The sequence below is a fragment of the Lithobates pipiens genome, unplaced genomic scaffold, assembly GCF_037356315.1.
Source record: "Lithobates pipiens isolate NorthernLeopardFrog02 unplaced genomic scaffold, aLitPip1_a1.2 Scaffold_13, whole genome shotgun sequence".
In the NCBI taxonomy this organism is placed as follows: Eukaryota; Metazoa; Chordata; class Amphibia; order Anura; family Ranidae; genus Lithobates; species Lithobates pipiens.
Genome location: NW_027507718.1, coordinates 468,988,410 through 469,008,830, shown reverse-complemented (window position 1 = coordinate 469,008,830; position 20,421 = coordinate 468,988,410). Strand labels below are relative to the sequence as shown.

General features: G+C 41.8%; 1 protein-coding gene across 4 annotated transcripts in view; it reads left to right on the top strand.

Moving 5' to 3' along the window:
* RGS12 (regulator of G protein signaling 12) overlaps positions 1–20,421 on the top strand; it is a 284,771-nt gene that overhangs the window by 175,127 nt on the left and 89,223 nt on the right. For all 4 annotated transcript variants that reach the window (XM_077477871.1, XM_077477870.1, XM_077477869.1 and 1 more), the window contains exon 4: positions 9,456–9,477. In XM_077477871.1, coding sequence (XP_077333997.1) covers positions 9,456–9,477 — 22 coding nt within the window. The remainder of the gene's footprint in view (positions 1–9,455; positions 9,478–20,421) is intronic.

Here is a 20,421-nt window from a genome sequence, read left to right as displayed (position 1 = left end):
AAATCCAGCTGGTTGTCTTGTCCGTTGTCTAGTAGAGTTGGAATAACTCATACTAAAGGCCAGCATGGCAATGTAAGGCCTTGTGAACGCGGCCGTTTAGGAGCAGTTGGGTGGGGGTATTTATTTATTTTTAGCTGCCCCTGGACTCTCCTGTTATCTTGTTTGTACAAGTACAATGCGGAAATTTCATGTAAAGATTTGGGACTTTGAATGAGGTCAGTGATGAACCACTACATCGAAATTGACATGGATGAAGAATGAACAAAACTCTGGACAGCCGCACTCCGGATCAGATGAAAAAGTAAAAAGTGCCTTTTATTTCTTCAAACTAAAATAACCTCACATCGCACCAACAACAACAAAAGGGAGAAGGAGAAAAAGAAAAAACAAATTTCTGATGCGTTTCACGCTAAACCTAGCGCTTACTCATATGAGTAAGCGCGAGGTTTTAGCGTGTAACGCGTCAGAAATTTTCGTTTTTTTCTTTCTCCCTTTTGTTGTTGTTGGTGCGATGTGAGGTTATTTTAGTTTGAAGAAATAAAAGGCACTTTTTACTTTTTCATCTGATCCGGAGTGCGGCTGTCCAGAGTTTTGTTCATTCTTCATCCATCTGGTCTGTGCAATCAGCCTGCACCTGGGACCCTTACCTGCTTGGAGAGTGAGCAGTCCTTAGGAAACCACCGCTCCAGGTCAGTTCACCAATTTCCCTTATCGAAATTGACATGTTATCATAAAAAAGCACAAATCAATAAATGTTCCATATAAATTTCATATATCTATACACATGTCCATAAATGTTACAATTCATATAAGGATAATATAGCAGCACATTCAGGTTATAAAACAATTTCATATATGTACAAACATAGCATAAATAGGTAGATAGATTCCAGTTCATATAGGTAGTATAGCGGCACATTCTGATTACCCATGTATGGGAACTTGATGCTTAATTCTCGAGTAATCAAGAAAACCAAAATACATGCTAAGATTACATAAAATAGTATGTTAAAAACATAGGTACATCATAAAAATCTTGACGCGTTTCGTGGCAAAAAAAATCCACATCCTCAGGAGCGGATGCATCAACATGACTGAAAAAGGGATAGAAGTACCAATGTAATCCAATAACTAACTCAGATCTCAATAAAAATTGCAGCAAAAGAGATATCCAGTCCCAATTACTTACATGGGGCTCAAGCTCTAAAAAAAAAAAACATAGGGATGGAGGTACATACATACATACATACATACATACATACATACATACATACATACATACATACATACATACATACATACATACATACATACCTACCTTTTCTAGGCAGTTGAGTTTTTAGAAGCATTTTTTCAGAGGCATTTGAAACACCAAATGCTTGTAACAGCATGTAAACGCCTCTAAACACGGTAACTCGCATTTTCGTTCATAGGCGTTTTTAATGGAGAATCGTTTCTGACCATTTATAATGGTAAAAAACTGTCTTTACAGATCCAATGAATATTATGGGCTGCGAGGGAAGAGAGAGCGATTTCCCATTGTAAACAAAAGCGTTCATTAACGCGACATGTAACTGTGCCAAAACAGAAGTTATTTAATGTCGGTTACTAGCTGTCAAATTAAAATGTTCAGAAGAGGTTTTGACTTGTCCAGTGTACAGGAAGCCTAACTGGTGTCAGAAGTAGAGATAAACAAATCTGCCCTGGGGACAAAACCGCTAAGCTGTCCCCAAATCTAGTATATAGACATCAGCAATTTGCTAATCAGTAAGGCCTCGTTCACACTTGGGAATGGGGCTGTTTGTGATTTACTTGTGGGGACCCCAGCGGGGGTTCCTGGTGATTAGGTGCAGGAGGGAGTGCCATTGAAATCGATATAAAGCTGCATGCTCCTGCAGCTCATCTTGCCGGCTCGCATCAAAATATATCTGCACAACATTCTAGAATAAGCTGCAGTATGTGCTGTACATGTGAACCAGATTCTTTGAAAACAATGGGATACAAAGTTAATATACTTTTTGATGCGTTTGTATTTCTCAAGTTACAAGGTATAGGTGTGAACAGGCCTGGGGGCTTATTCACACTTAAGTTACATTGCATTACCATTGTTAATGTGTGTTTTGTTAAGGCAGCTTGCCCATCATGAATGGGCTGCCAATGAACTAAAAAATGATTATGACCTTTTTTTTATCAACTGCATACACCACACCACACCACATGCATAGCTCCCAAGTGTCCCTGATTTCAAGGGTCTGTCCCTGATTTGGAGCAATGTCCCTCTGCTTCAAGATGATAGGCAACAGTAACTAACCACTCATTACAACCAAGGTATGCAGAATACAATTTCTGAATGCACAACACATCCAACCTTGAAGCAGATTGGCTACAGCAGCAAAGACCACATCGGGTGCCACTCCTGTCAGCTAAGAATGGGAACCTGAGGATACAATTAGCATAGCACAGACTCAGCTGTGACATTCAGATGGAAGGGGGCAGAATTTGCCTTAAGCATGGATCGGTCCTGCCTTGTACTATAACGGTTCAGGCTGGTGGTGGGGGTGTAATGGTGTGGAGTATATTTTCTTGGCAAACTTTAAGCCCCTTAGTACCAACTGAGCATCGTTTAAACGCCACGGGCTTCCTGAATATAGTTGCAGACCATGTCCATCCCTTTGACTACAGTGTACCCATCTTCTGATGACTACATCCAGCAGGATAATGCACCTTGTCACAAAGCTCAAATCATCTCGCTACTGGTTTTCTGAACATGACAATGAGATCACTGTACTCCAATGGCCTCCGCAGTCGCCATATCTGAATCCTGTGGTATTGAGGTAACCTTAGTGCTAACATTTACATGAGTACATTGCAAAAGTACTCGATTGACAAGTTTATGGCCAACATATTAATATCAACAATTTGTAATCTGCTTGATTACATACTGTAGAGTTGATCTGGTCATCCCTGAGCAGCTACCTGCACCCTAGCAACCAAGGACACTAGGAGCTGCCTGTGTCCTAGCAACCAAGGATGCTAGATGGTAGGAGCCGCCTGCATCCTAGAAACTGGTATGTTGGTGCTTTATGCATGTAAACATTCGAATAACGTACATAAAATCGTTTATGTGGGGTCTTACTGCCAGCAAGACTCTATGTAAAATCATACGGATGTGTGTTGAAACTGTAAGTAAGCGCGTGTGTGTATGTGTTGTTGTTTCTCCTTTTTTTTTATTTTATTTATTTTTTTTTTTTTTTAATATCCATAGTTAATGGATTGGCTTTCTTAAAGCAACACGCAATGTAACGCGGCACAATGGATTTGTAAAGTGTGAATGAACCCGGAAAGTAAGTGGCCGATGCCTGTAGCAGCCGTAAATCACTATAACCGCAAATATACCGCAACAGTCAAGACCTTATGTATTGGTCCCATGAGAGTTATCCATCTAGACGATGCCCCCTGACCTCGGCTTGGTGAGGGGAAGTGAGAATCCCATTGACGGCTAACTTCCATGTGATGTATTTTTGTATTGCTCATCCAGGATCTGGCTGACAATGCAGCTAATCTTTTCGATTCCATTGATTTACACATTTATTTATTTTTTACTTGGTGGATCAAACGTGTCATTGCACCCTTTTATGTGCCATTGGATTGTTGAACCATTTGTCACCAGAGGTGTGACAATTTACCTGCAATAGTCGTGGTAACTTGAAGTTGTTGTGGAAACTCAACATAGGCCGTCAGTTCCTTTCTGTCGCCATTTGGCCACTTCAGAGGACATCTGATGACTAATTCCAGGCATTGATGGTATGACAAATGAGCTCTCCAAGCTGTAATGATTTAATGACTTCTATATGAGTGTTGTGTTTTATGTAGAGCTGTCAGCTGTGGCAGGAAATACAACAGTGAAAGCAGCTGCTGAGCAGACAAAAGGTGATTTCTGCCTCCTGTTTGAGAAGAGAAATTCAAAAATAGGATGAAATGGAGATTGGAGAAAGTATCCGGAGCTGTGCTCGAAACCTGCGGGTGTAGGTTAGATCTGTGATTAATTTGTGGGATCAATTATGTAGTAACTGGCATGGTCCTAAGGACCCAATTTTGAACTTTTTTTTTTTTTTTTTTTTTTGGTTAGATTGACTTCACACGTGTTGTGGTAAAACCGTGGCGACAGTAACTCGGGCTAGGCAACGTGTTATAATGTTCTGCATTAAAGGAGAAGTACAGCCCTTCTCCTGTGGATCACAGTTCATTCTGCACTCCTGTGATCTGCTTTTCGCTGAAGGCTGCTGTCAGCTGAGGTCACAGAGCTGGTCCAGGCTTGGGAAAGATCGCCACCCTATGGTCTGGATCCGCCCACAAGCCTGGACCGGCTCCGCTTTTCAGCGTGCTGCTGAGAGCCAGAGCGGCCACTCCTGCCCCCTCCACAGCCCAGTCCTACCAGTGAGAGCTGGAGGAGCAGAGCAAAGAGCTGCTGAATTGACAGTCACCAGCTCTCTGCTCGGGGAGCTCTGAAAACCAAGCGATTTTGGCAGGTTTGATTGCTCAGTTCAGTCTTAGAGCTGGTGTCGGATGCTGCATCCACTGGGGTAGGTAGAATGACAATCTACCTTTTTGGATGCGCACCTCGTAGCAAAAAAAGTGTAAATTTATATAATCTTTTTTTCCTTTTTTTTTTTTCTTTTTAGTTGGTATCAAATTGAAAATAAATATTTTGTCCTAATGCAGTGTACATAAGCAAGAAAAATAAGTCACGTTTTTAATTTTTTTTAATCAATACAGCACTGCAGTGCACTGGAAAGGAGTGAAGCATTATTTGCATAGCGCTCTATTCGAATGCACCGCCTTGGGTCAGCCCATTCCCGTTTTTATAATTGGCTTTGAAAAAGGAAACTTCACCCACCTGCTCTAAATTTCTTTTCCACCCCATCTTACCTTTTTTTTTTTTTTTTTTTTTTTTTTTTATATGCTGGGGTTGTCCATAATAAAAAAACTCATGCCCAGTGATGCCAGCATTGATCTGTTGTCTGCTACTCCACACTCTACCCCAGTCACCGTGCCACCATCTTCCTTGCTAAAGTCATTGGGATCTGGATGTCTGCCTGGTTCTTACAGCTGTACCCCTGAAGACTCCCTGCTGGGTCCTTCCTCTTTCAGCACTGTATGCCTAACCTGAAGCCTCCTGGGATATAAGATTTGTATATCTCAGGTGATTGCTGGTGTAGGCTGACATTCTCACCTGGGTCAAATTGGAGGCTGGGTGGGTCCTAGATCCAAAAAAAAGCTAAGTTAAAAAAAGATTGGGGAGGACTACATTGGGCATTTTGGTATGAAGATCCACTTTTACGAGTCTCGGCGCAACAAAACATGCACCTACACTATGGGTGGCTGTGGCAGCACAGCACGCACCTTTGTCCATCGCCACGTTGTGGTGCACTGTGGAGGCGGTTGTGTTTGTTTACAGCATAAATGCGTGGTGGTGTGTCTTTAAGAATGAATGGCATTGCACTGTGGCTCACAGGCATTGAGTGTTACACACGTGTTACACACGTTGGCACTGATGGACGAGAATGATTGGTGCCTAAAGTTTTTCTGCACTTTACAGGAGACATTTACAGTCGTTTAAAGCAGATGGTGATCCCACTGTTTGTAAGTTTGTCTTTCACCGGCAATAGGAGGACCATTTTGTGGCAAGTGGTCCACAGTGAGCAACAGATGTTGGTTGTGTCCTCAAAGTGTCGCCTTGGATAACATACCTGCCAAGGAAGACTTTTTCTTATCAGCTGCTGGCTGCACGTAAAGTTGTATTCAGACCTCGGTCTTTACCTACCAGTGTGAATCATCATCATTTGCTGTCTGGGATTTATTTGGTTTATTTACTACTGTAAACTGACTCATGTCATGCGAGTCTATGATTGCACCATCAATCCTGTTCTGTTATGTAGACATGATCGTACAAGACGTGAATGCGTATGTAGCCTTGTGGTGCAAGGTAGTATTTTTTTTATTTTTAATAAACTTTTTAATAAATGCTGTAGGATTATAACCCTGAAAATGACTTGAATGGAAATCGATAAACCAAGATTTTAATAATTGGTCTTACTTTATTGTTGAAAAGTGGGTTCCCAAATCTTCCAAAGGGAGTGTTCCTTGGTCTCTAACCTCCCCCCGCCCCCCCCCCCTTTTTTTCCTTTTCAGATTTTACAGAATTTGCTGGTATTTTGGCAAAGGAATGTGTGCCATTTTTCCATAAGCCCACCATAGACAGTTAGAAAGTCAAACCATCTATGGGCAGGCTGCTTGTACCCCAGTTGATCTACCATTTGACTTGCGTACAACCAGCATGTCTTATTTTACATGCGATTTTTTGCCAGCAGCTATGACCGCCAGCATTAATCTGTGTGTGTCCTCCTGGCTGCAGAAAAGAAAATCTTTCCATCTATGGCCGGCTTTAGTCACCCCCAACTTTCACCCAATCTTTCTAAAATCAGCAGGTGGCAGTTCTTGACTGTTTTTTAAGATGACAATATTCTTTGCTGACCCTGAATCAGTCATAAACTTCCCGATAATTGAAAATGGAGTTCATTAAGACCCCTTTCACATGGGTGCCTTCGTGTAACGGATTCCACTTGCCCAGTGGGGGATCACACTGCTGATCCCCCATTGTGCGGGCAGATGACAGGTCTGTGTTCGCTCATCTGTGCAGAATGGATGTGGTCCCACTTTCCTTTTTATGAGGGAGTCGGATGGAAATGAACCACATGTCCAGTTTCCATCCAATCTGCTGGGTGGATGGGGAAAATAGGACCATTCTGTCTATTCTTTTTGTGGGCCGCGGGTGTCGACATCTGCCGCTCCATAGGGAGACTGGAGGGTCCAATCAGATCTGGCTGAAAAACTGACAGGTGGACCTGATTGGACAGCCCGTATGAAAGGGGCTCTACAGGATCTCTGTTCGCTTTAAATCCAAAGACCTAGTCACTAGATATCTGTGCTTCTCTATGCAAACCTGTGCCCAGTTAATGATTTCACAGGAATGTTGTCAGAGAATGGCACATTATCCAATTCCAAAGTGGGAAGAGCAGAGAATTGATGTTTGCCTGCTGGTATTTGCGGAGATGGTGACACAATGAAATTGTAGTGCGGCTCTGATCCTGGAGACAAACATTGTCCGCACACTGTGGAATGTTTTCCTTCCATGCTGGAGTTCTTAATCTGGAAGGTAAACGTGTCCCAGAATAGCCCAATGGCACACTTCTTGTTTATGTGATAAGGGGTGAGGTTCCCATCAGTGTTTATGTTCTGAGATATCTAGAACATTCGTCATCCGCTGACAGCTCGGAACAACCTTGAAGATGTAAACACACTTCTAGATCCATTAATGATTATCCCTCAATTGTTTGACCATTCCTATTGCTGCTCAAAAAACAGCCACTTGACATGACAAAATGTTAATTCAAAGATCATCTGAGTAAGGATAAAGTGCTAGTAATGTCCTGATCAGAGCGTTGTACTGCACTGGAAGAGCGCACGTCACCGCTAGGACACACCGAAAACAATTGTTTTCTATGCATCCTATTCACACTGCAATGGAAGTCAGTAGTGTCCGCTCAGAAATTCCTCCGAGGTTCTGCTTGAAGGAAATGCTATTTGCCTGACTGTCTTTCTGATGTCTGCACCCGACCTATGCATTCTGTGATCTGCTTATTCTGGACCCGTTATTCAGACTTCAGACAAGCTGGAGAAGCAGCAGGCTACCCAGTCAACCTGTATTATTGGACAGAGATGTTTCTTCAATGGCAACATCACCATCACAGAGAACTTTGTCTCATGACATTGTTTACTCTTCAGTCATTCTGTATTTTACCTCAATTGTTTTACATGCTCACTTTTCTGTATTTTTGTTTATAGAGTTCTAGCTACAGATTTGTAGGTAATCCACTAGAGGGAGCTAGCAGCGGCATCTCTATGCCAAGGCTTAAAGGAACATTGCCATACAAAATCATTTATTGAATGTCTCAAAAAGCTGGCCCTACGCTGATCAAAATTCGGCTAGTTCATCGGGGACCGACCAAATTTCAATCGGTGTGTGACTGTTAGTTACAATTTTCCAATCTTATTCCACAACTGTGTGACAAGATTTAGAGGAGACTGTATGCATCCAGGTGCACAGTGCATTGTTCCCTCTCAGGACTATATAGCATTGGATCTAATCGGGAGACTGATCAATACACCTGCAATTCATTACCAATATGGCAAAACCCGTCCCAACTCCTCTAGTCAGATTTGCGCTGTGATATTTTTTTTTTCTAATTATTTCTCATTATTATAGCTGAATATATCATTCTACAGATCTTTACACAGGACGTTGTCATTCACATCAGTCCCAGGCCCTGAATGACCATACAGTGTAATCTCTCTGCCATGTTATCTCTCACACATGCACTCTAGCTCATCACTTTTTTATGCACTTCCTTTCTCTCTATCTCTAGCGCTTGCTCGCCTCCTCGTCTCCTCCTCCACCACCCACGCGCATCCCCTTTATATCCCCTTTATTTTATTTTTTTGATTTTGTATTTTTCCCCCTTGCTTGCCACCTCCCCTTTTTTTTTTTTTTTTTTTTTTTTTTTGTTTCCATATTTTTAACAGTGCTGTTTTAATCTGCCTGCATTTGGCAAAATATGTGGGCAAATCATGGAGGTGCCATTATTTGTTTAGAAAATAAGAAATTTTCACTTTAAGGCCCATTACATAAGAACTGAATTGCCAAGGGCAACCAGACTTCACTTCCAGCAAGAATCGGGTTTTATTTCACAAGCTGTTATGTATAAGGCACTTTTTTTTTTTCTCTCATCTGTACTCCAAAAAAAAAAAAAAAATAAGTTATCCTGTGAGATGCCTGTGGTCATGGAAGGCTCTGTGACCTCCGATATCCTCACACCTTTCAAAGCAGGTAAATGACTCCCGTATCACGATTCAAGAGACGTAGTTGTATCATTTTGGTTTTACTTGATCTTCTAAAAAGAATGTTCCCTCTTCAGCATGTATGTCTATGCAAATGATGGTGGAGTATTTTTATCCCGATGCTGATTAGTGTTTTTATGCAAAACCAGCATATTATCATCTTTTTTTTTTTTTTTTTTTTTAACTATCTGCGTGTGACTGATGGGATTGAAATTCTGATTATCTGAGGAGGAGCTGCTGCGTTTTCTGGTGGGAGGGTGGAGCCAGCTGCACTTCAGATTGATATGTTTGGAAGAGCGCTTTCAGAATATTTTGTGCATTCTGAGCTTGACAGATATTCCCACTTTCTTTTTTTATTTTATTTTATTTTTTTATATTTTTTTTTTTTTAGGGGGGGGGGGGGTTAATATTTTTTTTCTTTTATTTAATTAGTAATTTTGAAGTGGATCTTGTAATGTTGTTTCTATACACTCATGTCTCTATCTTCTTTTCCGCAGGCTGCTACAGTCTCCGATGGAGGTAAGACCGCTACTTCCTTATTTATATGTATAAATGAAATGCATTAAATATTTCTAAATTTTATGTGCCTTTTAATAATGTATGTGTTTTTTTTTTTTTTTTTTTTTTTTTGTACCCTTTTATGCATCTGTGCCTTTTTTTTAATTTATTTATTTTGGTACATTTTGATAGGATGGGTTTTGTATAGTATTGTCCATTTTATGCCTCTGCCAACTCGGGGAAGAGTTCTTTGTGCCCAGCGGGTGTTACAAAAGAGTTCATCGATTATTATGTCCTGAATAGCTCGATGTTTTGATTGGTTACATCAGATTAGCAAAACAAGTTGGTACTATGTTAATTTTCTTGCCAACATCATTTCATTTGCGTTTCTGCAGAGGGCTGATAGTTGTGTTGCACGCAGCTGTCACTGGTTAAAAGCTCTTTGGTAGTTTGCATAGGGCAGGTTGAAACGCGCTGTTCAGCAGGTGTTTGCTTAGTTACATGGGGACCCTTTACAGTGAAAGTTTGCATATTAATTCCCACAAAGAAACCTTGTGCCTCGTCTTCCATACCCTCCAGCAGGAGCGTCCACATGCAAGGACATGCGGCTCGTCAAACCTCATTGAGGGTGACTGGAACATCTTACATTGCTGTCTATTGTTTGGCAGTAATTGTTTGGCAGTAATCTGGTCTTTACAGCTGTGGGTGCTATTTGCAGATGGCTTAACCCAGAGAGTGCCGTCTTCTGCTCTGGCTGTTCTGATGGCTCAGGGCATGGGTTCCCCAGTCTTTAGAGCCTAGCAGAACAATGCCGTACAGAAGGGTAAAGTAGCAATAGAGTGCAGGATCTCAGAGCAACCAATAGTATTTGTACTTAAATTAGATCTCAGAAAAAACATTTCTAATTGGTTCCTATATATTTCCCACAACTGTCAATCCTACTAACTATGCTTATTTTTTTTTAGTTTACTCCACTTGTGCCTATATGCGGTTGTTGATGTTTCAGCAACACAAATTCACTGCCAATGAGGACATGATGTATATCAGGGATATGCAATTAGCGGACCTCCCAGCTGTTGCAAAACTACAAGTCCCATCAGGCTCTGGGTTGGGTGTCATGCTTGTGGCTGTCAGTCTTGCTATGACTTATGGGACTTGTAGTTCTGCAATAGCTGGAGGTCCGCTAATTGCATATCCCTGATGTATAGTGTACTTTGCCCACTGCCTTATTTATTATGCTTGTAAGTGTAAAAGGAGGCTGACCCAATACTTAATGCAGGTAGCTGTATGTCTTCTTTTCCCCCACACAGCTTGCTTTCTTTCTTTTGGTGGTATTTATTTGGCTCTGCTTTATTTATTTTTTTTAGAAAAGTTTTTTTTTTTTTCTTTCTGCAATAAAGTAAAAAATGTGGGGAAAAAAAAAAAATGTGGGGAAAAAAAAAAAAAATTTCTTCATTAATTTAGGCCAATATGTGTTCTGCTACATATTTTTGGTTAAAACAATCCCAATAAGCGTATATTGATTGGTCTGCACAAAAGTTAGATTCTACAAACTGTGGGATGTTTTTATTGTATTTATTTATTTTTACTAGTATTGGCGGAGATCAGCGGCTTACAGTGGGCCTACGATATTGCGATGGACTTTTTGACACAAATCGACACTTCTTAGGGGCCAGTGACACTAATGCAGTGATCAGTGCTAAAAATATGCACTGCCACTGTACTAATGACACTGGCTGGGAAGGGGTTAACATCAGGGGCGATCAAAGGGTTAACTTTACATATATATTTTGTGGTCAGACCACCCTTTAGTGAGATTTCAGGTTTGGAAAATGAATCGCACCCTAGCTTCTTAGAGTCTCTGATCCCAAGAGCATAATCTCTGCATCGGAATTCACAGCTCCACCCATTTGTTCACTTTATAGGAGACTCCATTTACACTTGTAGGACTTTGGAGTGCAAGTTTGAAACAACTTTGGATGGGTACAACTTTGGCTTTGACCAGTGACAATGGACAACTGTTGCATTGTATAACATTCAGGTAGGACTTTCATGCACATTTTGAGGGTTAACATTGAGGTCTATGGCCCTCAAGTTGCATGAAAGTCGGTCTAAAGTAGTGCATGAGCTACTTTGATGTCGCTGCAACTTTATATCGCACAAATATGAATGGTTCTCATTGGAAAACATGGGGAACGACTTGTCATGCAGCTTTGATGTCCAAAGCTGCATGTCAAGTTGTACAAGTGTGAATGGAGCTTTAAAGCTGAACTCCAGGTATGGTTTGTAAATGTAAAATAATGCATTTGGGTGGCAAAAATATGAATGTAATCTATACACTGGGGGGAGAACCTCTGGGGGAATCTAGGATGGAGAAGGACCTGGGGGTGCTAGTAGATAGGCTCAGCAGTGACATGCAATGCCCGGCTACTGCTAACAAAGCAAACAGAATATTGGCATTAAAAAGGGGATCAACTCCAGAGATAAAATGAGAATTCTCCCGCGCTACAAGACTCTGGTCCAGCCACACCTGGAGTATGCTGTCCAGTTCTGAGCACCAGTCCTCAGGAAGGATGTACTGGAAATGGAATGAGTACAAAGGACAACAAAGCTGATAAAGGGTCTGGAGGATATTCGTTATGAGGAAAGGTTGCAAGCACTGAACTTCCCTCTGAAGAAGAGAAGCTTGAGAGGGGATATGATTTCAATATACAAATACCATACTGGTGACCCCACAATGGGGATAAAACTTTTTTTTTTGCAAAAGGGAGTTTAAAATTAGAAGAAAAAAGGTTTAACCTTTAAACTGCGTAGAGGGTTCTTTACTGTAAAAGCGGCAAGGATGTGGAATTCCCTTCCACAGGCGGTGGTCTCAGTGGGAAACATTGATGGTTTCAAGAAACTATTGACCCCTTTCACACTGAGGACATTTTGCAGGCGCTATAGCGCCTGCAATTCGCCCTCAAACTGCTGCGCCTTTGTCTCCGGTGTGAAAGCCCCGAGGGTTTTCACACCAAAGCGTTGCGCTGGCAGGACGTCAGGAAAAGTCCTGCCAGCAGCTTCTTTTGGAGCGGGGAAGGAGCGGTGTATTTAGCGCTCCTCCACTGCTGCTCCCCATTGAAATTAATGGGGCAGCGCTGTATTACCTCCGGCAAAATGCCGCTATTGCGGCGTATTGCAGGCAGTTTTAACCCTTTCTTGGCCGCTAGCAGGGGTAAAAGCACCCCGGTAGCGGCCGAAATGCGCTACAATTTCGACGGTGGAACACCACTAAAAATAGCGCCGTTTTACCGCTATCAGCTCTGCGGTGTGAAAGGGGTCTTAGATAAGCACCTGAATGACCGCAACATACAGGGATATACAATGTAATGCTGACATATAGTCACACACAGGTTGAACCGGATGGGCTTGTGTCTTTGGGTCCTGCGCCAAGCAGGTGCCATGCTGTATAGTAGACACAGGGAGCTGCTTGCTCAGCATGGGGGACCATTAAAGGAATATCTTGCATTTTTTCTAATGAATGCAAAACGTTCTGTGATTGGACAGGGCATCATCATCTTGCCCTTCCCACTTCGTCGAGTCTGAGCAGGCTTTGCGATGTTACTTTGCTATACAAACCATGGATGGAGATCGCCTTTTGCCTGACCCATACACGTCAGCCAAACGGTGGCTGCATGTAATCGGCTGCATCCACTGTTCAGATATTCTGACAGCCACAGGGGAAGGCTGTCTGAAAACAGTAGCCAATTGCTGCTCAGAAACCGTTGTCATGCGAAGTTGTTTCTCTATGTGGAGAGTTTCATTCTGGTTCAAATATGGATCTGAAAAGTCTGTCTATTTTTATGGCTGTTTTTATGACTTTATTTTTATTTATTTTTTTGCAATAATTAAAAATTCTCTCTTTTGGACCCTTTCATTACTGGCACTTTTTGTGGTTTGCTAATAAAAAAGCTGGCAGGGGAGATTCTTCCATCAGGATGAGGGGAATCGATGAGCCTGAAAGACCAATTTTACTCTGCATGACCAGCTGAACTCTTCTTTTTGGATTCTCTTATTGGGCAATAGAACATCGTTCTCCATAGAAGCATGACTGATTGGCACTTACTAACATGGAGGGTTTATAGCAAATTACAAAGTCTTGCTGGGCGATAATGAGTACATCTGCCTTCTGAGGATCTTGCTAGTGATTTCATGCAGTTCATGACCATTATTGGGTCGTTTCTGAAGAATCAGACTTGGGATCATACATCACTTAGAGCTGCCTGTTGTTGTCAACCTTCTCTGTTATCCAGTCTCATATCAATTAAAGTGTTATAAACCCATAACTGTAAAATCAGTCCGTATATGCAGTAAAGCATGCTTGTTATACTCACTGGGGAACCTAAGGGGTTAATCCTCTGTGTTGTCTTCTCTGATCCTCCTCTTTTACTGTCCCCAATCCATCTGCTGATATTACAGAGCACATGCTCAGTTTGGTGTGTTTGTTGTTTGTTTTTTTTTGTTTTTTTTTTTTGTTTGGAGGGTGCATGTGGTCAACACTGTCCGGACAGGGGTCCGGGGTCTTGCAGCCTCATTGGACAGTCAGAAGAGAATGAAAGCCACAAGACCGCTATATACTGCTGAGGAGGAGCAGTTTATATTTCCTAAAGGTTCCATGTGCTGTGGGAGACCAGCTATAGTGAATGCAGGGTCCTGGGTTTAGTAACGCTTTAAACCTTGCAACTTGCTGTAACCTAAAGCAACCTTTTTTGCTTTTATGTGTAATGACTGGTGGAAATGTGGTGATAACACAAATAAATTCGACATTTGCTTTCTTTCCAATTTGGAGATAATGTCACATAAATTTACTTAAAAATATATAAGTACTTGCAGATGTGCAACCCTGCACATGAAATTGGTAATTTATACATTTTATGGGTTGTTCCATGATTACATTTTCACTTTATTTTTTTTTTTTATTTTTTTTTTTCCCCCCCCTCTTCATAATCAGCTTTAATCAGCATTTCTTCAAAATTAAGGCTGGGGAACTAGATGATCTTTTTTGATAGAAATTATAAATTGGCAGTGGAAAGGTGGCTGTGATTTCAGAGCAGTAACATCTGTTTAATAGCACATATTCACAGCTCAAACGCATTTGGATGGTAGTCTTGTGCTGAGACAGGATATAAAAAAAGGTCAACTTTATTTTCCATTTTTTTTTTTTTTTTTTTTTTTTTGTTTTTTTTAATTTTTTCTTTTTTCTTTTTTGCCAGGCAAATTGTGCAATTGTGTGTTTGTTTGTGTTTGTTTTTTTTTTTTTTTTTTTTTTTTTTTTTCTTCTTTTCTAACGAGCCTGCAGAGCATCGTTCCTGTGATCAGTGGATCGCATTGCCGAGCTCCTGCAGACTCTCAGGATGGCTGTCTGCTAGTATCTGGTACGGACAGGCAGTTGCCTAAAGAGGAAGTAAACCCTGATGAGTTTACTTCCTCTTTCATTCCCTGCAAAGGCAAATCATAATGGACTACTATGCATCGCATAGTAGCCCATGATGTGTCACTTACCTGACACAGGAGCCAGCGAAGTAGCCGCTGTCCCCTGTAGTCCGCCGCATCCATCTTGTTGGTGGGGTCTCGCAGCTCCGCCGCTGTCATTCGGCGAAGCCGCGATGACGTCACTCCCGCGCATTGCACACGGGAGTCGACATGCGCGGCAGCTCCATTCTTGGAAATGCAGCGCTCAGTGCGCCTGCGCGCCGCTGTCTACGGCGCATGCGCCGTAGACAGCGGTGCCCGCTTTCGGGCAAATATCTCCTAAACCATATAGGTTTAGGAGATATTGCTTGGACCTACAGGTAAGCCTTAATCTAGGCTTACCTGTAGGTCAAAGTGGTTTGTAAGGGTTTACAACCACTTAAGGGTGGGAAGATCAATGGACTTTACGGACACTCACCAGTTCCCTCACAGCTCCATGGAAAACTACAAGCTGTCAGCTGCAGTGGCTGGTGGCACTTGTAGGCATTCATTAACAGAAAACTGAACGAATGACGAACCCCGCACATGCAGTGTTATTTTCAAATGCTGAGAGCATGGAGTGTGGGGGGGAGAAGCTGCAGATACTGGAACATTTGCACAAGGGAACTTCTCCTTTAAAATGAACCTGTCGTTACTAACAGTTTGTTGTATGCAGCTGATGTTTAACCACTTTTCTACCACTGTACATTTTTTTTTATTTTTTAACGGCAGATCGGCAGCCTTTTTTACCCAGCGTTCTTGAGGAACGGCACTAGAAAAATAGCTGTCAGGTGATTGATCCACCTAGGTACTGCTGTGTGCCGAGCAGTCATTAGACAGCTCAGTACACATGGGCACTGTACCAAGCTAATCCAAGGGGCTGGGATTGTTCATCTCAATGGCCGTGCAATTGTCCGTTAAAGTGACACAGTGCTGTATCGCAAAAAAATCGCCTGGTCATTAAGGGGGTAATCTTCCGTGGCTGAAGTGGTAAAATAAACCACTCCCATCACTTTTTTCCCTCTCCATGGTTGTAACGCACGCACGTACGTACGTTGAGAATCACTAATTCAGAGTATTAAAGGAAGAATTGGGATAACATTTCCACCTCCTGAAATATGAAAGGATGCAATTTCCAACTTATTTCTTTCCTGACAGATTCCTTCAAATCTTAAGTCTAAAAAGAGACGGCAGTTTGTTTCTATTGTGATCCAAGCCCTTGCTTGGTAGCCATCAACCACATTACTGCTCTTTGAACAAGGTTACTATTGTCCTTAGGTGAACGGCTCTGTTCTCTTGATGTTCCACGAAATGTAATAACCAAAAAACAAATTCCTGGAACATGAAAGTTTGGAAACGGTCAGGGTTTTTTTTTTTAAATAATTGGTGCCTGAATGAAAGTGCGTGTGCAATGAGAACAAACTTTTTTTTGTAAGTTAGGAATGTCTTTTAATGAGCGCCTCTTACAGCTAGATAGGAGAGGTGGCCATTGTCTTGACCATCCCACCATTAATGGCATTTAAACCCATCACTAAGGAGAAATAAACCTAATACTAAACCACCTTGGTTAGATAATCCATTGCGAGCATTACTTGACTCGTTATTGTTTAGTTCACTGTTTGACGTCTCCCCAAACCTCAGGTTCTCCGACATGTTGGACTGCTTCTGTCTTGTTCCTAACCCAGCTTTCCATTCAATTTTCTGATCATGTGTACTCGGTTTTTTACTGTGGATTGACTGCAAAAGCCTCTTGCTCTCCCAGGGGTGTCTCGGGATATGTGTGGACTGCTGCGGAGTTGTCCCAAGATGGTGCCTTTTTGGGGGGGTGGAGACACCATTTCTGTGATTCTGGTATAAGTAGACCGCCATAATTTCTGCACGCGTGGAATAGTTTTGCCTTTTTTATATTTTATATTTTTTTATTTTTTTTTCCCTCGCAGGATTTTTAATGACATTTTTTAAGTTGGGGCGCAGTTTAAAAAGGACCTCAATTTTGTTCTCCATTGCAAAAATTCTGCTATTTCATTTTTGATTTCAATGCAGAATAAAAGGGAAGAATCTTATCTGCTCATTTGTCTTCATTACAGTATCATGCATGAGGAGGCCCTTGGCATCTAGTCCTAGTCTACTTTGCTTGTGACTGTTTGGATATCATTGTGCTCTGGACACGAATGTGATAAATCTACTTTGTGGAGTTATGAGAGTTTGCAGTGTGTGTTTGTTTTTTTTTTTTTCTTTTCTGATTTACTGGAGATTCCTCGATACTGTCATTTAAAAATAGGGCATGGTTTTCCTGCTAATTCATGGCTGGGAATATCCACTGTGTATTAGAGAGATTACATTTCATCGTAGAAAACTGTGCTTGGCATCTGTCCAAGTTCAGAGCTTCACTGGAAGTTTTGGTTAAATGAAGCCGTGTTTTTCCATTTCTGGAAGTTGTCTTCTACTGCGCACGCATGTCCAGAGTGGGTAGGGGTTAATGAATGGGAAAGCCTGGCTGATGCACCATTGTTTTGCGAGCGCTGATCGGATGCCTATCATGTTTTTTCTGGCATGCCCGTTCTACAAAAAACAGATTTTTGGCCAGCTTCTGTCGGGCAAGGCTGTTGTACACAGGGACTGAATGTTGGCTGGTTTCAGCTGATATTTGGCCCATGTCTACAAGGCTTTAAGTGTGCCAGAGCCAGAAGTCTCAAGTGGGGGGGGAGGGGGGGGGGGGTTAAGATCTGATTACTTTTTAATGGCCTCCTAGATGAGCAAAATATGGGTCTACTGCGGTGTAGGGCAACATGGACCCCCACATTTTCTCTATCAAGTCCATTACCTGGGATAAACTGGTCTTCTCTGGCTATGGTGGCATTTATATGTGAAATATATTGCCATTTTCTGTGTGCAGAGCTTTTTTCCTAGAAATAAATAGAAAACTGCAAATCATGCATCCCCATTATCTCTATTATCCCGCAGTCTGATCTTTGATATCCTGCAATGAAATACAGGCACGTTGTATCCTTCTCCTGCTGTTAAATGTGCCAATAAATCCTGAGCGTTAATCTTCCTTGGAGAGTCTTGGATGTACCGTGTCCTGCCTTCTACTTGTTTGATAGCTCAGAGATGAGTTTGTCCTTGACTTCACCTGGTTATGCTTTTGGTAGATGGGGTATAAAGATCTTTTTGTAAAAACACTATAGTGGCAGCTGGCATCCTGTCCTTTTGCTGAAGATTGCTGTGGTAGGGAAAACTTCAATGGAAAAGTAATTTCTTAACCCTATTTCATATGACAAATTCAGTTGTATTGGACTCTGCAAATTTCAGCTTAAGATTTCATCAAAATTGACCAGAACTACATCATGTGATGGGAAATGGCTGTCTAATATGGACCTTGCACTGCTTTTTTCATGCCCCATCACGCAGCACTTAAAGCGGAGCTTCACCTCAAAGGGGAAGTTCCACTTCATGCCTTCCTAATACCCCCCCATTCTATTTTTGGCACTTTTTTTCGGGGAGCAGATACTTAGATGTGACGGGTACCCGCTCCCACTTGTCTGATCGCCGTGGATCCACCAAAACTTTTCCAGTAGGGTGGAGATGGATTAGAACCCCTATTAGGTTTTCATTTCTGTCTATGCCCCCGTTTCACCCTCCTATTTATCATTATTGAAAGTAGAAGAAAATCTCACATTTTGGGTTGTCCCCAGAAAAGTAAGGGAAATCTTCCAATGAGCACCCTAGTTTTGGTGACCTGAAGGGCCCCAAGGGATTCCCATCATTTGCAGGGATTTCCTCTCACTTCCTGCTATGGAACAGGAAGTAAAGGTACATTTCCCTATTGGGACACTGTTGGCAAAATAATAAAAACCCACTGATGGGGGTTATAACCCTCACTTACGCTTTCCAAAATGGGGGGGAGGATAGTTCTACTTTAAAAACTGCAGTACTAACTCAAATATGCTATACCTTCTCATAAATGCATACAAATATGTGGGCCCACCAAGGCTAAAGCCGGTCATAGACGGTGATCTTCTTTCCTGCAACCATTGCTTGATTCCTCCATCACAGTTGGTATTGCGGGGGGGGGGGGGGGAAGATTCCCCCCAATGGAGCCTTTTTTTTTTTTTTTTCTCCTTGCGGGGAGGCAGTAACACAGTGATTACTGCTAGCAGCTATAATAGCCCCTAGCAATAATTGCATGTAAAATGGCACAGACTGGTTGTAACATTTCTAACAAAGTTGATAGATTCCATCACCTTTGATACATTCAGACTGCCCATAATTGGTAGCATGACAGCATCACTAAGGATTTCTCCCTGTTTTCGAACGTTGAAACCCTGTGCAGTTACTTTTTCTTTTGGCCTGTTAAGTCGGCCATAGATGTGTAGCATTTTGAATTAAAAACTCTTAAGCCCTGTACACACTATCGGATTGTCTGCCGAGTTTTTCCTTCAGATTTACCAAAACCATATAATATGAGGTCAAACCTTAGGAGTTTCAATGTGTATGCAATCAGGCAGGCCCTTCTACTACATGGTTTTGGTAAATCTGAAGGAAAAACTCAGCAGACAATCTGATAGTGTGTATGGGGCTTTAGGAACAAGTTTCTAAGAAAGCTTGTTTGCTTTTCTAATCATTAGTGGGGTCAAATCGATGTTTGTTTTTTGACCATAGTGAGGGGGAAAATTCAAAGGAGCAAATTGGAATTTTTTTTATTTTTTTTTCTCAAAAGAATTAATTTGTGTATGTGGTTTTTGTGTGGTAAAGTCCAATCGTTTTAAATAGATGTTAAAAGCAAACTATCTTTCAAACAAATGTTACGAGAATGTTCTGAGACTTTTTGTACAAATTTTTCTTTTTCTTTCAAAGTGTGTGTGTTTTGTGTGTGTTTTTTTTTATTTTTATTTTTTTCTCCCCCCCTTCCTAAAGACATTTTGTTCGAAATTGTGTCCATCTATGGCCAGCTTTAGCTACACTCTCCTGACTTAGTCCCCACTTCTCTCCACAGCTTGGAGGGCAGAAGCCACCCAGGATCTGCTGTCAATCACAATGGTGAGGACTGGGCTATGGGACAGGAGCACTGTTACACTGTTAAACACACCTACCCACCCCCCTAGGCTCCCAACTGCCTACGACACCAGCAGCACTGGAAGACAAGGTTGCTAAAAGTGTTTGACAGTGGTTCCTCCGAACATTGTTATTCCGCCCTGGAGGTTCAGAGAATAGACATTGAGAGCAAGAGCACATGCAGTGACAACACCGTGCAGAAGTCCTGCTCAGAGTTTAGTACGCCATGAACACATGGAGCGTGTGCACACGCGGTGGCACCTCTGTGATGGCAGATGCAGGGCTTTTTTTTTCTCAAAGTAGGTGCAGTCACCACTTGTCTCCACCTCCTACGCCATTTGAGCATATCCCTTGGTACTGCCCCTTTTAGAGAATGCAGAACCAAACATCTTCTTTTTTTTTTTTTTTTTTTTTTTTTGG